Below are 23,393 nucleotides of genomic sequence, written 5' to 3' on the forward strand. Positions count from 1 at the left end.
TATCTGCAATCATCTCATCACCAAAACATTCAGTTGGTTTTGTGGAGCAGACTACTTTTAAATCAGATGCTACACACATATGTTCTGCAACAATTAATTTTTGTTGTTAATTTTTGCCTTTGTATTAAGTGACTGGACTGTAAATCACCTTCTAGAGATAAGTGTGCAGATCTGTGGCAGAATTTTGTCTCTATTAGAAAAAAATGGACTGTAAAATCTACTGAGAAGCATTAACTCAGTATTGGAATACTTCAGATACTGGCTCAAAGAGTGAGTTTATAAAAATCTTGTTGATATGTTTAACAAATATATAAATGCCATGTTAGGATTTTGAAGCCAACTGTGTTTGACTTAAAATCAGTCTTGCATCATGATGAGGACATCATGTGTTATGAATTGATTTTAAAATTACAGTAGCAAAAATCAGGAGTTATTAATTATTGTCCTTGTATTTTACATGCAGTTAACTGGCAAAACATTTGGAAGGGACAGACATAATTTTATGCCACCTTGGTTTTAACTGACTCAAAAGGAAAATTGCTGATAAGCTACATAGTCAAAATGATCAATGAATATAATTCTGAATGAAAGGCTGGATGATGGCTTCAGGGTCAAATATGTACATACCACTTAATTATAAGTCATCTACAAACTGTAGTTAAAATTAAAGGAACACAAATATTGTGTTGCACTGAACTCAGTAACAATTCTTTATCTAAGTACTGAACCAAATGTAATGTACACAATGAAGTTCCCATAGAAATATTATACATAGGATTAACTTGATTTTGTCTGAATGTTTTGCCAATTTGTATGTCTGCATTAACAGCCAGTTGAATTGAAAATGCAGTGATTGCTAATGACGGAGCTGTTTTTTAAGAGTGTCTACATTGCAGGGCTTAACTCAAAATAAGCTATGCAAATTGAGCTATGTCAAGTGTGTAGCTTATTTTGATATAGGCTATTTGAAAATTGGGAGTGTCTACACAGCACTTATTTCAAAATAGAGCTTTCTTCCTTTGACTTCCCTTACTCCTTGTACAATGAGGGTTACAGAAGTCAGAGTAAGAAGTCCTCCAGCTTGACAGTATTTTGACATTATTTCAAAATAACTGCTTACTGTGTAGATGCAAACTTGTTATTTTCAAATAATGTTTCTGTGTAGATGTACCCTAATAAAAGAGGGGGGAAAATCATACCTCTAAAGGAGAGATGGGATTAGCTTCAAAGTGGAGTTCAGATTGAAGTCTCCAGATTGAATTTACTTCTAGAAGGAGCTAAATTTAATATCTTCAAGTTTGGGAAGTTCAAATCTTGATCCAGATTTTGACCCACAAATTCAGGAGAATTTGGATACTTGATTTTTGGCCAATCCATTTTGGAAACATGAAGTTTAGGCCCAGGGTTCACCACTGGGCCTAGCTCTACTTCAAATCACCTCTTACTTCTCCTAAAAAACTAATCATCAAAACCATAACCATGTAAAGCTTTTCAGGATTAATAAAGGTGTGGTGAATAAAATGAAGATACTCATTGAAAACTTTCTGGGAAATCAGTCCAGCCCTGCAGTCAGATGGGATGTGTCTAGACTACATAGCTCCATCAACGGAGTCATGTAGATGAGTTTACTAGACATAGGAAAATGAAGCAGTGATTTAAATAATCGCCGCTTCATTTACATCAAAATGGCCGCTGCGCTGTGCCGATCAGCTGTTTGGCAGCACAGCGCAGTAGTCTGGATGCGCCATGGTTGTCAAGGGAAGGCTTTGTTGACCACCCCAGTATGCCTCGTGAAATGGCTCCATCAACAGAGTCATGTGGTCTAGACATACCCTTATTGGGTAAAATCATTTCTTATACAATTCAGATAACTAGACAACGGAGTTGAAGAAAGGGACATAAATACCAAGATCTCTTATTCCCATATATTCTATAGAAAATCTGCTAGAATTGTATGGGAAGAAAACCAAGAGGGTTCTATAGAAATTAGTCTGAGAACCTACATGATTTCATAAGGAAATATGTCCTCTAGCACTCTATAGAAGACATCATTCTCTGTTTAGTATTACAGGACAGATCCAAAGGGTATATAGAAAACAGTCCTCAGGTCCTACTGCAAAGGAGCCAAATAAGGGTACATCCACTCAGGTAAACAGATAATTTTCTATTAAACTCCATAGGGATCTATTCAAGCAGCTAGATTATGTAATTCTAGCAAGAGGGTTGGGGCGAAGTATCACATAGAGCTGGCAACTTGTGCAAACTGGGGATACACACTGCAGCTTTTTGTAGTAGCATTAAAATGGACACTGCAACATTTTTGCTCCTGCCACTTCTTTGACTCCTTCAGCTAAGGCCATGACCCTTTATGGATGCATCAGATTGCATTGAAGTCAATGGGATATTTGTGTCTGAAGAGCCTGCAGGTCAGGTATGAATCACAACACTTCATGTCAACCGAAGGACGTGTGACGCTGCTAGCTTCACTATGAAAGTTGTTAGATAGGCTGATGATGAGGTACAAGCTAGACTGTGAACTTCAGCGCATAACTTTCATAACCATTGCTAATGAGAGCTGTGTGTGACTTTCCCCTCTCTCCTTTGTATTCTTCCATCTTTCATGGAGATTCTGTGCCAGCGTCCTCATTCATTCAGTCTGCAATATATTCTGATTGTGTGATTCGCTTGTGAGGGCTGAAGAATTTATGGAGCTTCTTTTAAGAATCTTGTTTATTATGTCCTTCCATGTCTTCTTGTACTGATGTCGTAATAAAGAGTACACAAAAGGGTCTGAAACAGCTTTGCTGTAAGCCAAGCACTTGGAAATGATTCCCCAGTGGGAACTGATGGGGACTATAGATGATAACTCTACCAGTCTGTCAAGAAACAGGGGGAAAAGTGTTACTTAGAGAGAGACATAACAGGACAGATGGAAACAAAGTCCTAGTGGTACACCAGTTAGCTCTGGGAGGGGAATTTGCTCTGTATTTTTCAGTTCTTACAATAGAGCAGAACAAGAGCTACAATTTTAACATAGCACATTGGTTCTACACAGAGCTGCTTTAGTATAAGTGGAAGTGACATGCGTACCCTCTTGTACAAATTATAACTGGATGACTAATTGTGCGCCCAAGTACCAGCAGTATTGTTAAGTGGTTCTTTATAGTGGAAATCACCTTCCCTCAGATGGTCATAGACAGCGGCTTTCTTGGAATCTTGAAGCTACTGAAAGATAGCATCAAGAAGAGAGAAAAAAACCCCATGAGCCCAACTCCCCAAGATCTTTAAACTAAATGCAAGAGGCCAAATGTCAGGTCTTTCTCAGTCAAGTCTCCATTTACTGGAGTCTAACATCCTGAGGAATCATCTCTGGATCTGATCTGAGATGAAATAGTCACTATGTTGGGCCACATGCTGCCCAGCTGTAAGCAGTTGCAGTCCACTGGCTTCAGTGAAGTTGCATCCTCGTGGAGCAAGGTTACATTTACTGTTCAAGCTTCCTTTTTGAAAATATTGTGTAAACATAACTTTACTTTTTAGACCTCTTCTGTATCCTTTCTAGTAACAATGAGCAAACAAAGGTGGTATTTCCCATTCAGCGTGGGTCTCACATTGAGCATTTAGGGACCTCCCACAAGTTTTATGATACATAACATATATTCAACAATTATTCTTTGATTCTCCAGATCATATTCCAGCTGTATGCCCCTCCTGATACATGTATATTGATTTCTTTGATCTCTACTGGCATACTATCCTTATAAGATCTTGCTCTAGTAAAGAAAAGCATGAATTTACCCTTGGGTTTCTTCACAAATTATTTTTAGATAGTGATATGTCATCAGGTTCATGTTTGTTATTGGTTTTGCTTAGTCACAGACCCTACAAAATTGTAAGGGGGATGAAATGAATACAATCTGCACTGAAAAATTTCTATTAAATATCACACTATCATCACACTAATTAAATGACTTGTGCATAACAAATTAATCTCAACTCTTACAAGATGCTTTTTCCAAACTGACCAGTATACTTTTCTAAACAGTGTCATAAACTTTAATCCAAACAGAAGGGAAAAGAGTTTCTCATATTAGTTACCTCATTTTGTGCTGAATCAAATACAGATACTTCACTTTGTGATTTCAGGAAATGTTGACAAGACAATATTGAATATTCTGCAAGCTTCTCTCGTGCATTGTCATGAGAAGCAAGCACTGAAAGGCAGTTCTGCTCAATGCGTGTCCAAAATTGTTGAAAAACATTTTTTTTTCCAGATCAGTGTTTCAAAAGACTGCTATTTGAGACTAAAATGCTCTAATCTACACTGGGAAATTAAATCTTTACTGAAAACAGTTTTCAGCAGCAGGTCCCCCTAAACATGTATGACAAATGGATTTATTGCTAGTGTTCCTGCAAGGAAAAAAATGTCAGTATTGTTTCAGTGAGCATGTCTGAGGCATAGTTTTAGAAGCAGTATTAAGAGTAGCTTTGTCTTACTCAATCATCTTACAAATGTGTGAGTCTTCTCCCTTGATTTAATAATTTCATGTTCACTTCCTTTCTCAATCATGCTTTTTGCAAGAAAATGGAGAGGCAGCAATGTCCAGAGGTTAGGGCACAGGACTGGGACTAAGGAGACTGGGTTCCTTAATTGGCTCTTCCACTGAGCTTCAGCAACTCACTTAACCTCTCTGGCTACGTCTACACTGGCCCCTTCTTCGGAAGGGGCATGCTAATTTTGAAAGTGGGAATAGGGAAATCCATGGGGGATTTAAATATCCCCCGCGGGATTTAAATAAACATGTCCGCCACTTTTTTTCCGGCTTGGGGAAAAGCCGGAAAAAAGCGTCTAGACTGACCCGATCCTCGGGAATAAAGCCCTATGGCTTTAAAGTAGGAATAAGAGATTCCTCTGGAATAAAGCCCTATTCAAAGTAGGAATAAGAGATCCTCCGGAATAGGGCTTTATTCCGGAGGATCGGGCCAGTCTAGACGCTTTTTTCCGGCTTTTCCCCAAGCCGGAAAAAAAGCGGCGGACATGTTTATTTAAGTCCCGCGGGGGATATTTAAATCCCCCGCGCATTTCCCTATTCCCACTTTCAAAATTAGCATGCCCCTTCCGAAGAAGGGGCCAGTGTAGATGTAGCCCACGTGTTTCCCTTTCCCTTTCCACCCTTTGATTGTCCTGTCTACTTAGACTATAAACTCTTTGGCACAGAAATTATCTCTTTTTATGTCCTGGTTTGCACTACAAAATCCACACCTCTAAGTGATGTAATTATACTGTCCTATCCCCTGATGTAGACAGTGATCACTAGAATTTGTCCTGTTGACATAGCTACCGTCTCTTGGGGAAGAGGAGTATTTATGCCAACAGGAAAACCTTTGGGTAGGCTTCTTTACTAAGCACCACAGAGGCATCACTGCAGTGTTGTATAGAGAAGCCCTTTGTGTTTGTACAGCACCTGGTTCGGAATCATAGAAATATAGGGATTGAAGGGACTTTGAGAGGTCATCTATTCTAGTTCTCCGTGCTTATGCAAGACCAAGTATACCTAGACCATCCTCAACAGATGTGTTTAACCTGTTCTTAAAAGCCTTAAATAACAGGGATTCTACAATGTCATTGGAAGCCTAACCTAAGCCAAGAGAGCTCAACTACCTTTATAGGTAGAAAGATTTTTCTAATATATAATCTCAACCTCCCATGCTAGAGATCAATTCCATTACGGCTGCTACCTTCCGGGGAAATGGAGAACGATTGATCACTATCCTCATTATAACAGCCCTTAGTGTATTTGAAGACTATTATCTGGTCTCTTCTCCATCTTCTTTCCTCAGTGTTAAACTTGGCCAGAATTTATAACCTTTCCTCATATGTCAGATTTTCTAAACCTTCACTCCTATGTGTTGTGCTCCTCTGGACACCTTCCCTAAAGTGTGCTGCTCAGATCAGAAGATACTTCTTCAGCTGAGGCCTCACCAGTGCCAAGTACACAGGGCAATTACCTCCAATGTCTGATATGTGCCATTCCTGCTAATACATCCAAGAATATTAGCTTCTTTCATAACTGCATCACATTGATGGCTCATATCAATTCAAGTAATATTCATTTTACTTTCCGCTCTACCTCTTCATTACATTTTGGCAATACTAGCATCTAGTTAGGTATTCCCCATTTTTGTAGTTGTGCATTGACTTTTCTAAGTACAGTACTTTGCATTTGTCTGTACTGAATTTCATCTTGTTGATTTCAGATCAGGTCTACAATTTGTCAGTGTCACAACTGTAAAAATGGATTTCAATTGGGGTCTCTAGACACTGTTGTAAAGTAGATAATAACCAATAGTTTTATGACTTTTATACTTGCATTTAAATACTTTTTGTATGGGGGTTGTTTATATGAATGGTAAAACTTCTTAGTATGATCTTGGTTGTTGCAGAAACAGTGAAAGAAAGGGAATTAAGGGGTGACACAGCAGAAAGATGGATCCCATGATAGAAATTCAGGTAATTCATAGCCCGTCATCTTGAATTCAAGTGAAACTAATCTTCCCAAAATCAAACTTGTCATCTATGATAGCTGTACTCTCCAACATGTCAGTTTTCATATTTTTGTTTCATTTGACGTGAAAACCACTTTTGCTCTCATAGGGTACGTCTAGAATACATGCCTCTGGCGACAGAGGCATGTAGATTAGGGTACCGGACATAGTAAAATGAAGCGGCGATTTAAATAATCGCCGCTTCATTTACATTTACATGGCTGCCATGCTGAGCCGACAAACAGCTGATCAGCTGTTTGTCGGCTCAGCGCGATAGTCTGGACGCTCCCCTGCCGACATCAAAGGTATTTGTCGACCACCCAGGTATGCCTCCTGGGATGAGGCATACCTGGGTGGTCGACAAATACCTTTGATGTCGGCAGGGGAGCGTCCAGACTATCACGCTGAGCCGACAAACAGCTGATCAGCTGTTTGTTGGCTCAGCGTGGCAGCCATGTAAATTTAAATGAAGCGGCGATTATTTAAATCGCCGCTTCATTTTACTATGTCCAGTACCCTAATCTACATGCCTCTGTCGCCAGAGGCATGTAGTCTAGACGAACCCATAGTTTCCCAGTAAATATCATGATGATAAACCTCTCATATTCCAGAGGAGGACTTTTCATTTTAAAATCAGTTGACAAACTTGCCTTCAATGTCTGTCAGTTTGTGCATTGCACAGTGTAATTACTTGTACTCTGTGAGCAGCTACTGTCACCTGTTGCCAATACTATGGGGCTGTGTCTACATTGGCACCCCTTTCTGGAAAAGAGATGCTAATGTAGCACTTTGGAATAGGCAAATCCATGGGGGATTTAAATATCCCCCGCGGCATTTGCATTAATATGGCTGCCGCTTTTTTCCGGCTTGGGGAAAAGCCGGAGAAAAGCGCCAGTCTAGACGTTATTCTCCGGAAAATAAAGCCTTTTCCGGAGGATTTCTTATTCCTACTTGAAAGGAATAAGAAATCCTCCAGAAAAGGCTTTATTTTCCGAAGTATAACGTCTAGACTGGAGCTTTTCTCCGGCTTTTCCCCAAGCCGGAAAAAAGCGGCAACCATGTTAATACAGATGCCGCGGGGGATATTTAAATCCCCCGTGGATTTGCCTATTCCAAAGTGCTACATTAGCATCCCTTTTCCGGAAGGGATGCCAGTGTAGACACAACCTGGGTGTTTAGATGAATATGAACTAAGACAATCATCATCCTTCCAGGGCAGTGAGTGAAGACAATGTTTGGCTATTGAGTTGAAACCTAAAAGTACCATTCTGTTGATTGCCTTTCAAATAATTGCATATTGGTTGCTGCGTAACTATCAGGTTTCAAATAAGATTTTCTTTTCATCTCACATAACCAGGATCCCTTCATGTTGAAGATGCCAACTAACAAAATTCTGTTTGGGTTCTCCCATCCAGTGGGTTCAAACTAGGGATTGTGACCTAATACTGGGTCATGGAATGTCAGTCACTGGGTCTCATTGATGCAGGGTGATCAGTGGAAGTACAAAGGCAGATTTCCTGCCTATCAAGGCACTGCAGACTGCACTGCACCCTAGACGTGGCCAGCAGCAGACCTGGCTCGTAGGTGTGTGTCTCGGGGAGAGAATGCATAGGGTTCTGCACATTGCCCTTATCCAGAGCATTAGCTCTGTACTCCTATTGGTTGGGAATCTGATGCTGGCTGCTTCTGTGGCACAGCATAGTCTGCAGTGCTGGGACAGGCTGGAAGCTTACCTTAACACCCCTGGTGCACTGCTGACCAAGCTAAGCCCCTCATGCCCCAGCCCTGACCCTCCCCAAAGCTGGAGCTCCCTCCTGCAGTCCAAAGCTCTCATCCTCATCCCCACCCACACTTCAGTCAAATTATGTTGGGTCGCAGGTATCAACAATTTTCTCCAACTGGGTCATGAGAAAAAAAAATTGAAAACCAATGTTCTAATCTTTAGTTCATATAGACATTCTAGAATTGGTTGGTGACAGGCTATATGCTGCTCTTTCAGATAGAGGGACATTGAAATGTGGAGAAGATGTCCAGAGATCATCTAGGGGAAGAACAAATCATTTGAATTCTAGTAACTACAGTATACTTCACTTTACCATTTCATTTTCTGATAGAGTTTGATGGAACTTCATTAAATTCAGTGGATGCCCTCAATAACCGAGATGTGAACTTTGTGTTTGACCCTGTCAATCAATTCCATGAATTACAATCAATCTTCCCTAAAAGCACATCAAGTAGAAAGTTGGAAGAAGCAATCCAAGATTCACTGTTACGTTTTTTTCAGTGATTGAGATCTATTAAAATTTAATGAACCGAATTTTAGTACTTTGTGTCCTTGAAACTTACAATTTCTATAACTCAACGTATTATTTTAGCATCTATCTATATAATATATATATTTCTATGAATGTGGTTTTATTACATGTGTAACATATGTAATAAAACCACACATATATAAATGTACACAAACTCAGTGCTGAGTATTGTGCAATGAACAGACAATTCCATGATGGATATTCAACACATATTGTATTTGTCATGATCTTAAGAGGGAAGATTTTTTCCCCATTGATAAGGAACATTCTATACATCCAGTTTCAATTTACACAAAACATTAGAGCCAAAAAGTGACATTTTCAGTGAAGCAGCATTAATGCTTTAGTACCATCTATAAATTAAATTCTATTGCATCATCTATATAATTCCATTAGCTGGTTTCATAAGCCATGATTGTACTATGTGATCTTCAAATGCCTTAATGCTTTAAAGCTATAAAGCTGTATTCCTTATAATATTTTGTTAATATTTTAGAATATTTTATAATAGGGTGTCATGTAGAAAACAGATATTTTAACTTCACTTCAAGTGAACAGGACAAAATGTTTAGTTTGAGTAGAAAGACATTAATCTCTTAGGCACTACGTAGTGAAACCCCTTTGTATTAAGTCAATTCTTGCCTCTGTGTCTAAACATTTGTCATAGTGAAAGCTTTAACTGCAAACACACTAAAGAAGCTAGATAATGGTGCTGTTTCAAGATTCTTGTTTTTCAGTGTGGTAATTTTGGAACAGAGCTCTAAGAAAAAACAATATAAGGCAGATAGTCTTGAACATTTTACCATGAGGCAAAACAGACATTTTCTGGGCCTTAGAGGATCATATCAGAACAAATTCATTCATTTCCCAGAAATATGTTAGGACTGTCTCTAGTGTATTACATCAGGTTAGCCCAAATCATGATTGTTTTAATATGTGTCCAAGTGCTAAGGTTCAACTTCTGCCCTCAGATATTTTCACACAATCCCCGTTGACATCAGAGTTTGAATGGAATAGTTTCTGATTAAATCTGTTCTACTGGTGAGATTGTTATTATCAAGGCTTTATCAGAGAGTTTTAGTGCTAAATGTTGATTTCTGTGTTAAATGTGGTAAAGCAGGTCTGGGCATTCAGTTCTTCATCTTATTGTTTGGTAAAATGGAAGTCTATTAGTATGGTGGCTACCGTAGGTGCTGGAACTCGGGATGTTGGGAGTGCTGCAGCACTTCCTGGCTTGAAGTATTTTCCATTATATACAAGGTTTACAGATTGATTCAATGGTTCTCAGCACCCCAACTGTAAAAATTGTTCCAGCACTTCTGGTGGTTTCCTTTTGACAAAATGCTGTTCTAATAGTCACTGCCCTGCCTAACCTTCCAAAGCATGAAAATGACTGATTCTCAGTGATTATGAGTTTGACCCAAAATTGCTTCTGAGAATCATGCATTTATGTGCACAAACTAGCAAGTGGGAACCATGCATGGGAATTCTGCACCCAACTGCTCATTTGTACAAAGAGGGTTCTGTGTGTAAAGATCAGACAACCAAGTTTGAAAAATACAGCATTGTTGGTTTGTCAAATGCCCCCAATGACATCAGAGACTTTTTACCTTTCTTCATTTAAAATTAGGGGATTGGTTTGTTGGGGATTTTGGGTTACTTTTTACTGATATTAGGGGGTAGTTCATTAATTTAAAGCCAGATTATGGACAGACAGTCCTCCCTGACTCATAGGAGTAAATGTGGAATATTTTAAAATAATTTGAAGGCTCTAGGGTCTGCAATAGTTGCTAGAAAATTTAAATATAAGTGTTTTCATTTTCCTATTCAAAAGCTACAGGGAGAAAATGGGTGGGTGTGTGAGAATGTTATCTAACAAATGATAGGTATATCTAGTGATCTAAATACAGAGATATTCAGAAAGGAAGGGAAGCATGAACTAGCAGCATTATTATAAGTCAAAGTTTATTAGCATATCCTAGAGAAGTTACAGCTATCATAATTATTACACTAGTAACTCTAGAAATATAGACCAAAATCCTTCAGAAACAAGGGGTATTAGTAAATGTCAGTAACTGGATCTAATGAGGTTTGTTATAAATTAAATATGCATTTAATAGCATGTTTCTACTTCCAAGCTAAACACAGTTGCCTCCATTTCTTGCTTGAATCAGTAAAAGTATTGTTTTAACCTCAGTTAGATGAGCTTTTCCCTGGGTAAACCCAAGTTACTTTGAGATCCTTTTACTCTAAACCTAAATTAATCCAGTTTTGTAGCCTCAATTCAGCAAAGCATTAACCCACATGTTTAATCCATCCCTACTCTGCATAGCATGTAAGCACACATTTAATTGAAGCAAATGCTTAAGTGCTTTGCTGAGTTAGGGATGGATTGCTGAAAGAGCGACTGAGTGATTAACTCTGTCTTTACCTCTCCACCTTATATTCACTCTTTATTTAGAAAAATGACCAGAGGCTCAGTCCTGAAAATTGTTGAGGACTCTGTTTGCAATCTGGAAAAACACTCAGAAAGCTGGTTAACTTTGAGCACTTGATAGACCCATTGACTTCAACAGGATTACTCACATGCTTAAAGGTAAGTATGCATATACTGAGATTTAGTGGATTGAGGACAGGATGCTCAGCACCTTGTTAGACTGAACCATAGGCTACTATAGAGAAGAACCCTAAAAAAATCATCATTCGCCATTATATTGAATGCTTTAGAGTAAAGTGAAATTATCCTCTTGAAATCAGACTACTTACTTTAGTTCTGACGTTTTAAACCATGTGACTGGAGGCTACATGATAGTAATAATCTAAAAAGCATCAGAATGGGTTCCCTAGAATATCCTATTGCATTATTAAGTGGAATTTATTAATAAATACTCTCACATTCTGTTAAAAATAAATGCCATGTATTTAAAGCTCTTTGTCATAGGCTATGTCTACACTATAAGGTTTTTGCGGCAGAGAGCATGCTAATGACGGACTCATTAGCATGAGTTGCGATATCATTAGCATATTTTCTGCCAATGCTTTTTGCGCAAGGGTTTTTTTTCACAAAAAGAAGCAATGTAGTCGCTTCCGTTTTGCACAAAAAAAACCCTTTTGTACAAGATCCGGAAGAGGCATAAGGATTTTGTGCAAAAGTGTTTTTTTGTACAAAATGGAAGTGGCTACACTGCTTCTTTTTGCACAAACCCCCTTATGCAAAAAGCATTGGCAGAAAATATGCTCATCATAGAATCATAGAATACTGGGACTGGAAGGGACCTCGAGAGGTCATGGCAGGACCAAGTACTGTCTAGACCATCTCTGATAGACATTTATCTAACCTACTCTTAAATATCTCCAGAGATGGAGATTCCACAACCTCCCTTGGTAATTTATTCCAGTGTTTGATCACCCTGACAGTTAGGAACTTTTTCCTAATATCTAACCTAAACCTCCCTTGCTGCAGTTTAAGCCCATTGCTTCTTGTTCTATCCTCAGAGGCCAAGATGAACAAGTTTTCTCCCTCCTCCTTATGACACCCTTTTAGATACCTGAAAACTGCTATCATGTCCCCCCTCAATCTTCTCTTTTCCAAACTAAACAAACCCAATTATTTCAGCCTTCCTTCATAGGACATGTTCTCTAGACCTTTAATCATTCTTGTTGCTCTTCTCTGGATCATCTTCAATTTCTCGACATTAAGTAATATTCAAGAAAAGATTTCCTTCTCCAGTTCCAGATCAGAATTTTCTGGAGTCCTTTAATAACGAATGCAAGTTCTAAATTCCTTTCCAATACATGTAACTTCAGAATGTTTGTCTGGGCTTTAACATTTTTATCACAGGATTAATTTTGGGCTTTCTATAGGACCATTTTAAAAGATAAGATAGCTGATGGCAAATGGCATCTTATCATAAATCAAAATAATTTTTGTTTTAGCTCTGAGCAACGAAATCTTTGATATTCTGTTTATGACTAAAGGCTCTGTCCAGTCAGACAAGATTCCCATTTAAGTCTATGGTCTAGATTATGATCTAATTTAACCAGATTCTCATGGTTTTACTCAGGATGTGTAGTACCTGACTCTGTAAGGTATCCCACTGAAATCAGCGAGACAATTTGTGCTGTGAACTAAGTATAGATAAGGACAGCAGATCTTCTGACCCATTGACTTTCCTGCAGTTATTCATGGTGGTGTGAATGAGATCAGACTCCTGTCCTACTTGGACTCTGAAATCAAAGTCTGGCCCATTGCCTGACTGAGAATTGGACAGAATAAGAACTATAAAATATGTACAACACCATTAGTTCAGTAACAGCAACCTCTGTCATTACAGTGAAGATGTTTGACAAAATCTTTGAAGATAGTAGGAGACTTGTGGACTAATGCTCTGTTTTCTGATTCAATGATCTGACAGTGCCTTATTTTTCTGAAATAGTGACTATGAAATTTCAGTAGGTAGGTTTGAACTTACCTTGTAATTACATAAGGTGCAAAACAAAGTATAAAAGTACCAATAAAGGTACTAATTTTCTTTGTTGCTCGTTGTCTCCGTCTCTTTTGTTCTTCTAGACAACGTTCTCGTACACTGTGTAACATTTAACACAAACAAGAACATGAATCACAATACCAAATAGCAGATTTAAATTTTACTCCTGGAATGATTTATACAAGCCTTCCCAGATATGTTGTAATTTTATGGGGACTACTGTCTATTAATTCACTGTATCACATAACTTATGTATCTCCCAACAATATTTACTTTCAATTTTATTTTATAATAAGAGTTGGTCAAATTCAACCCTGGTGAAAGTAGCTATAAGTCTTACTACACTTGGTTAAAGTTGTCTTACTTGCTTACATCAGATCTGAATTTGGCCCTTTGTGTTCAATGGGATTTGGAAACAAAAGTGGTAAGCATGGAATTTTAGTCTATAAAAAGACCATTTTAAACAACATAATATAGGGGAAGGGGAATAAAAGAACTAAGAACTTCCCAAAGTGATAAGCAATAAATACTTAGCATACGAGTACTATAGTTAAAAACAGTAAAAATGTAACTAGAAAAATATATTGCACAAATCCTGTATGACATTAGAAATATCATAGAATCATAGAGCTGGAAGAGACCTCAGGAGGTCATATAGTCCAACCCCCTGCTAAAAGCAGGATCAATCCCAACTAAACCATCCCAGCCAGGGCCTTGTCAAGCTGGGACTTAAAAACCTCTAGGGATGGCGATTCCAACGCCTCCCTAAGTAACCCATTCCAGTACTTCACCACCCTCCTAGTGAAATAGTTTTTCTTAATATCCAAACTAGACCTTCCCCACTGCAACTTGAGACCATTGCTCTTGATTCTGTCATCTGTCACCACCGAGAACAGCCACTCTCCATCCTCTTAAGAGCCCTCCTCTCAGGTAGTTGAAGGCTGCTACCAAATATCCCCTCACTCTTCTCTTCTGTAGACTTAAATAAGCCCAAATCCCTCAGCCTTTCCTCATAAATCATGTGCTCTAGCTTCCTTATCACTTTTGTTGCCCTCTGCTGGACTTTCTCCGATGCAGCCACATCCTTTCTGTAATTGATGGGGGGGAGGGGAGAATTGGACACAATACTCCAGATGTGGCCTCACCAGTATGGAATAAAGGGGAATAATCACTTCTCTAGATCTGATGGCAATGCTCCTCCTAATGCACCCCAATATGCTGGTAACCTTCTTAGCCACAAGGGCACATTTGACTTATATTCAGCTTCTTATCCACTGTAATCCCCAGGTATTTTTCTGCTGAACTGCTGCTTAGCCAGTCGGTCCAGAGCCTGTAACAATGCTTGGGATTCTTCTGTCCCAAGTGCAGGACTCTGCACTTGTCCTTGTAGAACCTCATCAGATTTCTTTTGGCCCAGTCCTCCAATTCGTTTAGGTCACTCTGGACCTATTCCTGCCCTCCAGCATATCTATCTCTCCCCCTAGTTTGGTGTTATCTGTGAACTTGCTGAGGGTGCAATTCATCCCCTCATCAAGGTCATTAATAAAGAAGTTAAACAAAAACTGACCCTTAGACCATTCTGGTTGACCATGCTATCACCTATCTATGAATTGTATGGCTATATGCTTTGTATCTACTTGTAATTTCTGTGCATAATACTAGAAAAAAGTTTATGTAACATTGCAAAAGACAATTACATATCAAGTCCAAATAACCATGACATCCTGAACCTGGACTAGAAACCAGCACATTTGATTATATAGACTGACTAGAGAAGTAGAAATAAGCTAACTATATATTTCCTCCAGTATAATATTTGGCATGTTAGGACATGAACTACTCCTTTAAACTCACATTGGGCCAGATCTGGAAGTGTTTTTTGAAACCTAGGTTCTATGAGCCATCTATGAGTTCCGAAGGAGCTTAACCCAAATTTAAATTAATATGAGTTAGGCTCTCCTTCACTTATCTGAAGTGAGCCCATAGTTTTTGCTTGCCAAAACTCCCACTGAAATGAGTGACAATTTTTTAAGTTACCGACTAACACGGCTACTCCTCTGAGGCTACCTAAATAAGGAGTGAGAGCTTTAAGATCCATTTAAGGCCCATTCTGCGCATCTGTACATAGAAGTAACTCATTCTGCTGGCTACTCATTCTGAGCATAGCAGAATGGAAAAAAGAGCATGGAAAAAAGAGTGTCTCTAAGCTGTTATGTCGTCATTGTGCACATGAGGGAAATGAGCTCTGTCTCCCTCACTGTCCTAGCTAGCATGACTACACATGCTGTGGCAGGTACAGAGCTAGCAAAGAATACATTTCCCCTCCACCTGCCCTTGAGCAAGAGAAACTAGAAGTTGGGATCCCACAGTTTGAGTCAGGAGCAGCACTTCTGTAATTGTTGTTTATCAGTAATTGTATTGTAAATGCATTATTCATTGTCAGGGTCTAGCCATGTATACAATAGTAGGCATAGGGCTTACTACTGTCTCTGACTCTGATATCACTTAAGTCTAATGTTATCACAAGGTATTTTCATCATCACCTATGGTAAGTTTCTTAAACGTTTTTGAATCCTACTAAATTCTTGCTACCTTGTGGCAGCAGACCTGCCAATGGGAGTCAGGCTCCCCATCTTTCTTGGGGCCCATGGAGGTATTAGTACCCCTTCCCCCACTCTGTGGGAATGAGTTCCAAGACTTGCCATAGATTTTGTTAAGAGAAAAATGATTTCCTTGTATCAGATGGAAATGTATTCTTACATGGACAGCTCCCTGAGCATCTTGAAGCTGCCACTGGTTTTAAAGGAAACATGCCGAAAAGTTTTTCCTCCCCTGAAATATGTGACTCCCCTAGTAACATTCCGCCCTCCCCCAAAAAACCCTCCTGCTAAGGATGGGGAGAATCACATCTCAACAATGCCACATGTGCAAATTCTTGGTTTTGATTTTTGATCTCTTCAAAATTAGAAGTGGATATTTTTACCTTTAAATGCAGGATTTGCTTTCAGTTCTTAGGAACAGAGAAATATGTAGCATTGATAGATCTATACTATCTAGAAGTCTTTAGTGCTTCCTCTTTGCCCTGCACCGATTGCCTCATGGCAACTAAGCTGCTTGATTTTGTGGGTAAAGAGGTGTAATAAAAAAACACCCAACAACAACAAAAATTAGTTCCCATGCTTGCCTATGTGCATATGCAGAATAGTTATTAGCACTCAGCTGGGACATTGCATATCTCACTCAAGACCCCTACTCATGAGTAACACAACAATCTCCAAAGCATGTGATAACCACATCTTAATATATTTTCTTTTACTCTTTTTCTTACACACATACACATGTATTTAAGGTACATATGTATATTTTCATTTACAAATGCATGTATATGTATATAAATATATATGTACATATGCATGTGTTTTGATAATGGTGATAAAACTGCATTAAGAATTTTTCATTAATGTTTCTTCAGAGCACTGAGATCCTTAATTAAGGAAATTTCACAATTATGCTATCCTCTGTGGGAGAGCTGGTATAAAGCATTTCATTCCAGAATGGAAAGTTTATGAGATATTGGACCTTCAAATAACCACAATGTCATATATAGCAGCTAATTTTGAGGCAGGGATAAAAATATTCTAAATTTTCTACCAGTCTATTGTGGTAAATAAGGCAACATGGCTTTATGAGTAGAGAGATGAAAAACAATAACAATAAAAATGTAAAACAATGTTTACACAAAATACATGATTATATAAGGTGTGCTAAAGGTTTTCTTAGCGCTCCTTGTGGAAGACCTTCAAAGATTACTTGTTGCTTTACAACTTATGAATAATGTGGTCATCCTTTCCAGTATTATGTACTCTGTGTGCTTATATATTAGTATCTAAGGTCTGAATCCTGAATTATATAAAGGAGGCAGAAGGATGTGCGTATATGTTTCTCAATGCAGAATCGTGGCCTAAATGTATTCCAGCCAAAAAGCAAGTGTTAAGATTGAGGAATTGGGCATAGGTAAATCAGGAAAGGTTAAATTAATGACAACCAGTCAGCTTGTTGAACTTTGTATCCTCATTCATATTCATCATCATATAGTCTCTGTTTGTCATTATAATCGATAATGCAATAAAAACTGAGATTTCATATAAATCCCAGATGCAGGCCATATGCTCTACCATACTGTACTGCCGTGTAATATAAATGGTGCAAGATTTTGGGGGAAAGGACTAAGTTGAAGGGACCCATTTGTATGCTGTGGCTCACTATCATTTTTAGTATAAACATTTAACAATTATAGCCCAGATGAAAGAGGCAGAAAAATAAATGAATATTTGTTATGGAGAGGTAGACAGAGGGGAAAAGAAAGACAGTGCAGGCAAGGAGAATGAAACTGGAGGACAGACATGGGAAAAATGTAAATAGAAAATGGGAGATTGGGGACATGGAGAGCAACTTACTGAATCAAATGAATATGGAGAGACATTGAAGGTTACAGTATTTAAAAAAATTGAAAGGTCTGTATAATGATTATGCCTTGTATGGAGCCTACATTGTAGCTTTCAGGATCTCATACTATCTTTTTAGTTACTAGTTTGTACAGTGCCTCCTAATGGTCTTGAGTATGTGCCAAACAAGTGCCAATGAGATATGAAAACTAGATGACACCATTACATCTGGGTGCCTCTTATTTGACAGCTTTTAATCATTTCGAAGGAACTTGGAACCCTGCCTCTCTGTGATGGGAGAGTTGTTGCTTTCCTTTCCTTCTCTATCTTTATTTTCTTTTGTTCTCTCATTCAATTGTCTTCTCACCTCCAGATATTTCCCACTTTTATATTCCTGCCATATTTTTCTATTTCCCACATTTTCTGTATATTTTTTCTCTTCCTCAGTCTCTCTACGTATCTGTTTGCCTCCTACATTTGTAATTGCTATTAATAAAATTATAACTTTTAAAATATTGAACCTAGGAACCACAAGCATGGATTTTTGAAGTTTATAGGTGTTACAGAAGGAATAATAATTAGCAAATGGGCTATCTAGTGGAAGAGGGTTAACTAGAGGTACAGTATATTCCTGACAGATTCCATATATTATAGGCGTGAAATGTTGTTTATAGCTGTGCAAGCTATAATGTGATGATGTATCAGATAGAAGCAAAGTGTCTTCAAATCTAACTCTGGATCCAAAATCCTGTGTTAAACACTGCAGTTAAAAAGAGTTCATTAAATATACAGGCAGTCCCCGGGTTACGTACAAGATAGGGACTGTAGGTTTGTTCTTAAGTTGAATTTGTATGTAAGTCGGAACTGGTACATATTGTAGGGGAAACTCTAGCCAAACATTTCTCCAGAGCTCAGTTTTATTCTCCCACACCTCACTTCCTTCAGTCCTTTATTCTCAAGCTGAGGTGTCTGCTGAGAAAAGCCGCTCCGCGTCTCCCTGGTCTGCTGGGGGGGGAGGGGGCGCTAGCTTCGCGTCTCCCTGGTCTGCTGGGGGGAAGCAGCTAGTGCGGGGTTGCCTCACCCCATTTGTAAGTAGGGATCCGATGTAAGTCGGATCCATGTAACCCGGGGACTGCCTGTACGAAGTATTTATACTGCTTAATCCAAAAAGGGTATTTCCTATTTCTGAACCTTTTGTAAACTGTTGGGAAAAAACTACCATATATTAATTTTAAATCACTACCGCATAAAATAGATCAGAATATAATTGCCATATTCTGTATTTTATTTTTCAATTTTCTTAGCCAACTAAATAGCACTATTTTGAGGAGAGTAAATAATAGTCCCTTAAATATTTGCAGCATTCAAGATTGTTCCTACAAGAAATATCAGAAAGCACAAGGGAATATGGCTGATACTAAGATAACCCTATCCAATTATCTTACTTTAACTGTCAGATTTGGGCGGGGGTGGGGGGGAAAGGAGGTTTGGAATTTTAACTCCCATGGATTCCTTTGAAAATCCCCACCTATTCCTTAGGCCTTGATCCACAAAATAAATCAACGAGACAACTTATGTATTTGAAGTTATGCATCTGCTGAAGTGCTTTGCTGGACTAGGGCTTTAAAGATGTATACAGGGATGAAAAGAGGGTCTTTGGCCTTTTTATAGGCTTCATATCATTGGAGTTCTTCTAGTGTACAACTGATTCATATACAGCATTTTTTACAGCAGTACTGGACAGGACAGCTACAGATTAAAGTCAGACAATGTTTCTGTTATTTACAACAGGATTTAAAATTCATTTTACTGTGCAGTGTATGGGCATTTGATATAATGAATGGATTATAACTATCACTAATGGACATGTTGTGCACCCTGTTATTCTGTCAGTTTGCAAGATAAAGTGTGTAACTTGCAAAAACTGCTTTGGATCAGCTCCTAGTGTCTGGAAACCGTTGTTTCAATGCTTTGTGCAGAAACATCCTCATGTTAATGTTGGCTACAGAAAATCACAATAACTTCTGTTAGCAATGAGTAAACTTTTCACAAAACAGAAAATGCTTACTTCTTTTCAACAATTATTTTTCTAATCTTCTAAATATTGTAGATACTATTTTAAGGCCCAATACTGCCTGAGGAGTCAAGAACAGGGATGATTATTTTAATTGGTCCCAAGGTAGTCTATGGCACTGCTAAGGGAAGGAACTATTACACTTGGTAGTATTTAAAAAAATAATATTAGGAACTATTTGGCAATGTTTTATCAACTAATGGCACATGTGGTAGGGGACTACTTAGTCATGTTACTGCTATGGAGTCATAAATAAGGGAGAGATTTAAGTCCTGCTGGCACTACTTTTTTATCTGCTTCATATCCTTAGTTGAAAACAACCCTAAAATTGTTGCTTAACTGAAAAATAGAAAACAAAATCTGAGCTAAGGTTTCCATTTCACTCTCTTTTCAGTCAACTGCAACTGAAGCAGGTACCATAGGTGGATGAAATCCTTCCCCTTCATGTCTTTGGTACTTGGGAACCCAAGGCTCAGTGGTATCAGAAATTTGACTTGTGTTCTTGTCCCCACAAAGGAAGGCTCTCCACCAGTGGAAAGCAGCAGTCTTGGGCTTCTGGAGCTCAACTGCTAGCCAGGTGCAAGCTGAATATCCTCTCAGCAGGGAAGCCTCTGTGTTTGCTTTGTAAGGATTCAGGCTGAGGTTGATCAATAGCAAGGAAAGTCACTGTGGACGGCTGGAATGGAATGCCCTTTATCCCACCCAGAGCTCTTCATCCACACCACTTCAGTCCCAGCCACATCAGCTCCACTCTAACCCCTCCCCAGACAGATGACTTTGACTCACCCCACCCACAGCCCAGAAACATCTTTTCCTTTCCAGCTTACTCCCAGCTCCTCCCCTTTACCACATCCTTATAGACTTTCCCAGACAGATCTACTCTCTTATACACAAAGGTGAAAGCAGCCAGTGCACCCGTAAGAGACTGGCCAGCTGGAGGCTGAGCTTTGGATGTTACTGGCACCCTGGGCTGCGTGGTCCCTGATGCCCTGGGGATCTGGTGTCCAGGAAATGCTTCCCCAGACAGCCCAGTGCTCAGGCAACCAGGCAGCACAGTCCCTGCTGCTCCAGAGATCTAGTGGTTGGACAGTATGGTTCACTCCAGCCAGTCCCGAGGATCCATCAGCTGGCCAGTGTAGTGGCCACACTTCCAACCCTGGGCTCCCCCCATCCTCCTGGCCTGAGCCCCCCACACCTTCGAACCCCCTTTCCTGATTCCTGCACACACCCACCCACATCCCAACTCCTTTCCCTGACTGCTGCACCCACCCACACTCCAGCTCTTAGCTCCCCTACTGCCCCTAGTTCCCTGTCCTCTACTTTCCCACACTTACAGGCACCCCAAGCACCTGCCCTGAACCCCCTGCCTCCCCCCATCAAGTTTTGTTGCCCTGTTCAGTTCCTTTTTTTTTTTTTGTTCAACAAGTTTTGCTGCTATTGGGGGGGGGGGGAAGGGGAACCTGAGGGTTTTTCAAAAATCAAAAAGGGGGGCGTGATGCCAAAAAGTTTGGGACCTGTTCCCCACCCCTCCTCTCTCTGCCCCTCCAAAACCTCTCCCCCTCTCAGTTCTCCCCGCAGCCAGGCACCCTTTCTTCCACTCCCTGCTCCTCCACCAGACGCCCTCACCCAGCCAGTGTAAGGCCCTTCCTGACTATTGTCCATAGGCTTCTCCCTCTCCACCTGCCCCACTACACCCCTCACTTTCTAACTGGCCCAGGAAGACCCCCTCAGCAAAATCTGCTTCCCTCCGACCTCTCTCCCCAGCCAGATCTTCACTCCCCCCCCCCTCGTATCCCCTCCCCACACGCTGCAGCTGCCCTCTCCAGAGCCCCTGAGTCAGGCTGGCGCGGAAAGGTCTCTCGAGTGTTTTACCCCTAGGTCTCCGCTCGGGTTTCCCGGGCACAGATTTGGCGCGCTCCCTCGCAACAGGGCCGAGGTACTGAGTGCGCGCCGGCACTGGACGGCTCCAGCCAAGGGACGGCAGCTCCCCTCTGGGGATCTGCAGAGTTAAGGGCCCCCTCTGGTACCAGCCCGGTGCATTTGAGAGGGTCGGTAGCAAAGCGCCGGCGAGTGCTAGATCCGCTTTCGGAGACAAAGGGCAACGTTATTTCCAGGGCAAGTGCCGTCCTATGCGCGCCCTCCCCAGGCACAACGGGGCGGTCAGTGCCCTTGTTTGCCATGATCCCATCCCGGGATCCGTCGGCAGTTAACGTCTTAGCAAAGGGGAGCAACTCCCATGAGCAGGCTGCTTACACCCGGAGCGGGGCGACATGTGTGGTATCCTACCCCCTCCCCATGCCTTCCTTGTGATCCGGCTTGGATCCGATTTCCCTGATCTGGCTTCCTTTGCAGCGGGACCCTCCTCTTTCCTTGCGCCCAAAGACACCGCCTTACCTGGGATGGATGTCCACCAGCAGCACCAGGGTCTGCATGGTAATCACGTCAATCCGTTTACAGTGAAACCGTGCCACCTTCAGCACTTTTAGGTAGGTGAAGCACAACACTACGAGGGAGAGGAGGAAGCTGAGGGTGTGAAAGACCCCAGTGAAAATCACAAACTGAGTCCTCTCCTCCGGTCTCTTGCTGTACAGGGTGCAGGAGGCATAGAGGGGATGGAAACCCAGCCAGGAGAGAGACGCTGCCACGACTGGGAAGGACACGGCGTGTAACCACGTGTAGCTCAGTATCAGAGCAGCATCCTTGTACCGCATTTTGGAGTGGTAACTTAGAGGGAAGACCACCGCGATCCATCTGTCTATGCTCAGCGCGGCCATGCTGAGCATGGAGTTAGTGGTCAAGAAAGTCTCCAGGAATCCCACGACGTGGCAAAGCTGATCCCCTCCGGGTTGCTTCTTGTAAATGATCCCGGCCAGGGTGAGGGGCATGTTCAGAACAGTCATCAACAGGTTGGAGAATGTCAGATTGAGGATGAACAATCCGGGGACCTGCTTGCGGATGTCCGCGCTGTACAAGAAGCAGATCAGCACCAGCACATTGGACAGCAGTGACACGAGGATCAAGACCACAACCAAGAAAGCCAGGGTCGCTTCCCAAATGTTCATGGTGCGGCCATTCACAGGCGGCACATTTCCCAAACTGCACCCAGCGGACACCCGGAGAACAGGGTGCGAGGCGCTCTCGCCTCCTCCGCCTCCTCCTCCCCAGCCTGCTCACACTCCGGCATGCCCGCGGTATTTTTAGAAGAACTGCAGTTTTTTTCTCCCCTCCTGCTGCTTCTTTCCACGTCAACGCTTCCAGAGCCGCGCACAAAGGCGCTGGGAATGCCCATCAAGAGGCGAGGAGGGCTTAAAACATATCAGCAGGGCTGAACCACTGTTTCCACTCGCCCTCCGCCCCTCCAATCCTCCCCCCCCCCCAACAAACGGAACAGCAGGTTGTTCTGAGAAGTGACTCTCCTGAGATTTCTAATTATCAATCCGAATTTTCCCAGCCTCTCACCGAAAGCGTTTACACTCTCCCTCTGCCCTACCCCCTTTCCGGCAGGCGGAATCTAACCTGCTGCTAA

At 40.9% G+C, this 23,393-nt stretch overlaps 1 protein-coding gene across 1 annotated transcript; it reads right to left on the reverse strand.

The window, feature by feature from the left end:
• Nucleotides 1-2,029: 2,029 nt before the first annotated feature.
• Nucleotides 2,030-22,945, reverse strand: GPR26 (G protein-coupled receptor 26). Its single transcript, XM_006136103.5, has 3 exons — nucleotides 22,262-22,945; nucleotides 13,334-13,447; nucleotides 2,030-2,876 (listed from the first exon to the last, which is right to left on the reverse strand). Exons 1-3 carry the CDS (start codon nucleotides 22,927-22,929, stop codon nucleotides 2,648-2,650), a joined length of 1,011 nt encoding a protein of 336 aa, XP_006136165.1. The 5' UTR covers nucleotides 22,930-22,945; the 3' UTR covers nucleotides 2,030-2,647.
• Nucleotides 22,946-23,393: the final 448 nt, after the last annotated feature.

The sequence above is a fragment of the Pelodiscus sinensis genome, chromosome 8 (assembly GCF_052426305.1).
Source record: "Pelodiscus sinensis isolate ZL-2025 chromosome 8, ASM5242630v1, whole genome shotgun sequence".
In the NCBI taxonomy this organism is placed as follows: Eukaryota; Metazoa; Chordata; order Testudines; family Trionychidae; genus Pelodiscus; species Pelodiscus sinensis.

Bases quoted from the DNA above. Each gene is read 5' to 3' on its own strand.
- GPR26 (XM_006136103.5), bottom strand. From the start codon at position 22,929: ATGAACATTTGGGAAGCGACCCTGGCTTTCTTGGTTGTGGTCTTGATC. The intron at 13,448-22,261 runs GTAAGGCGGTGT...AATGTTACACAG, and splicing joins CTGGTGGACATCCATCCCAG to TGTACGAGAACGTTGTCTAG. The intron at 2,877-13,333 runs GTAAGTTCAAAC...GTTTCTTGACAG, and splicing joins GCACCTTATGTAATTACAAG to ACTGGTAGAGTTATCATCTA.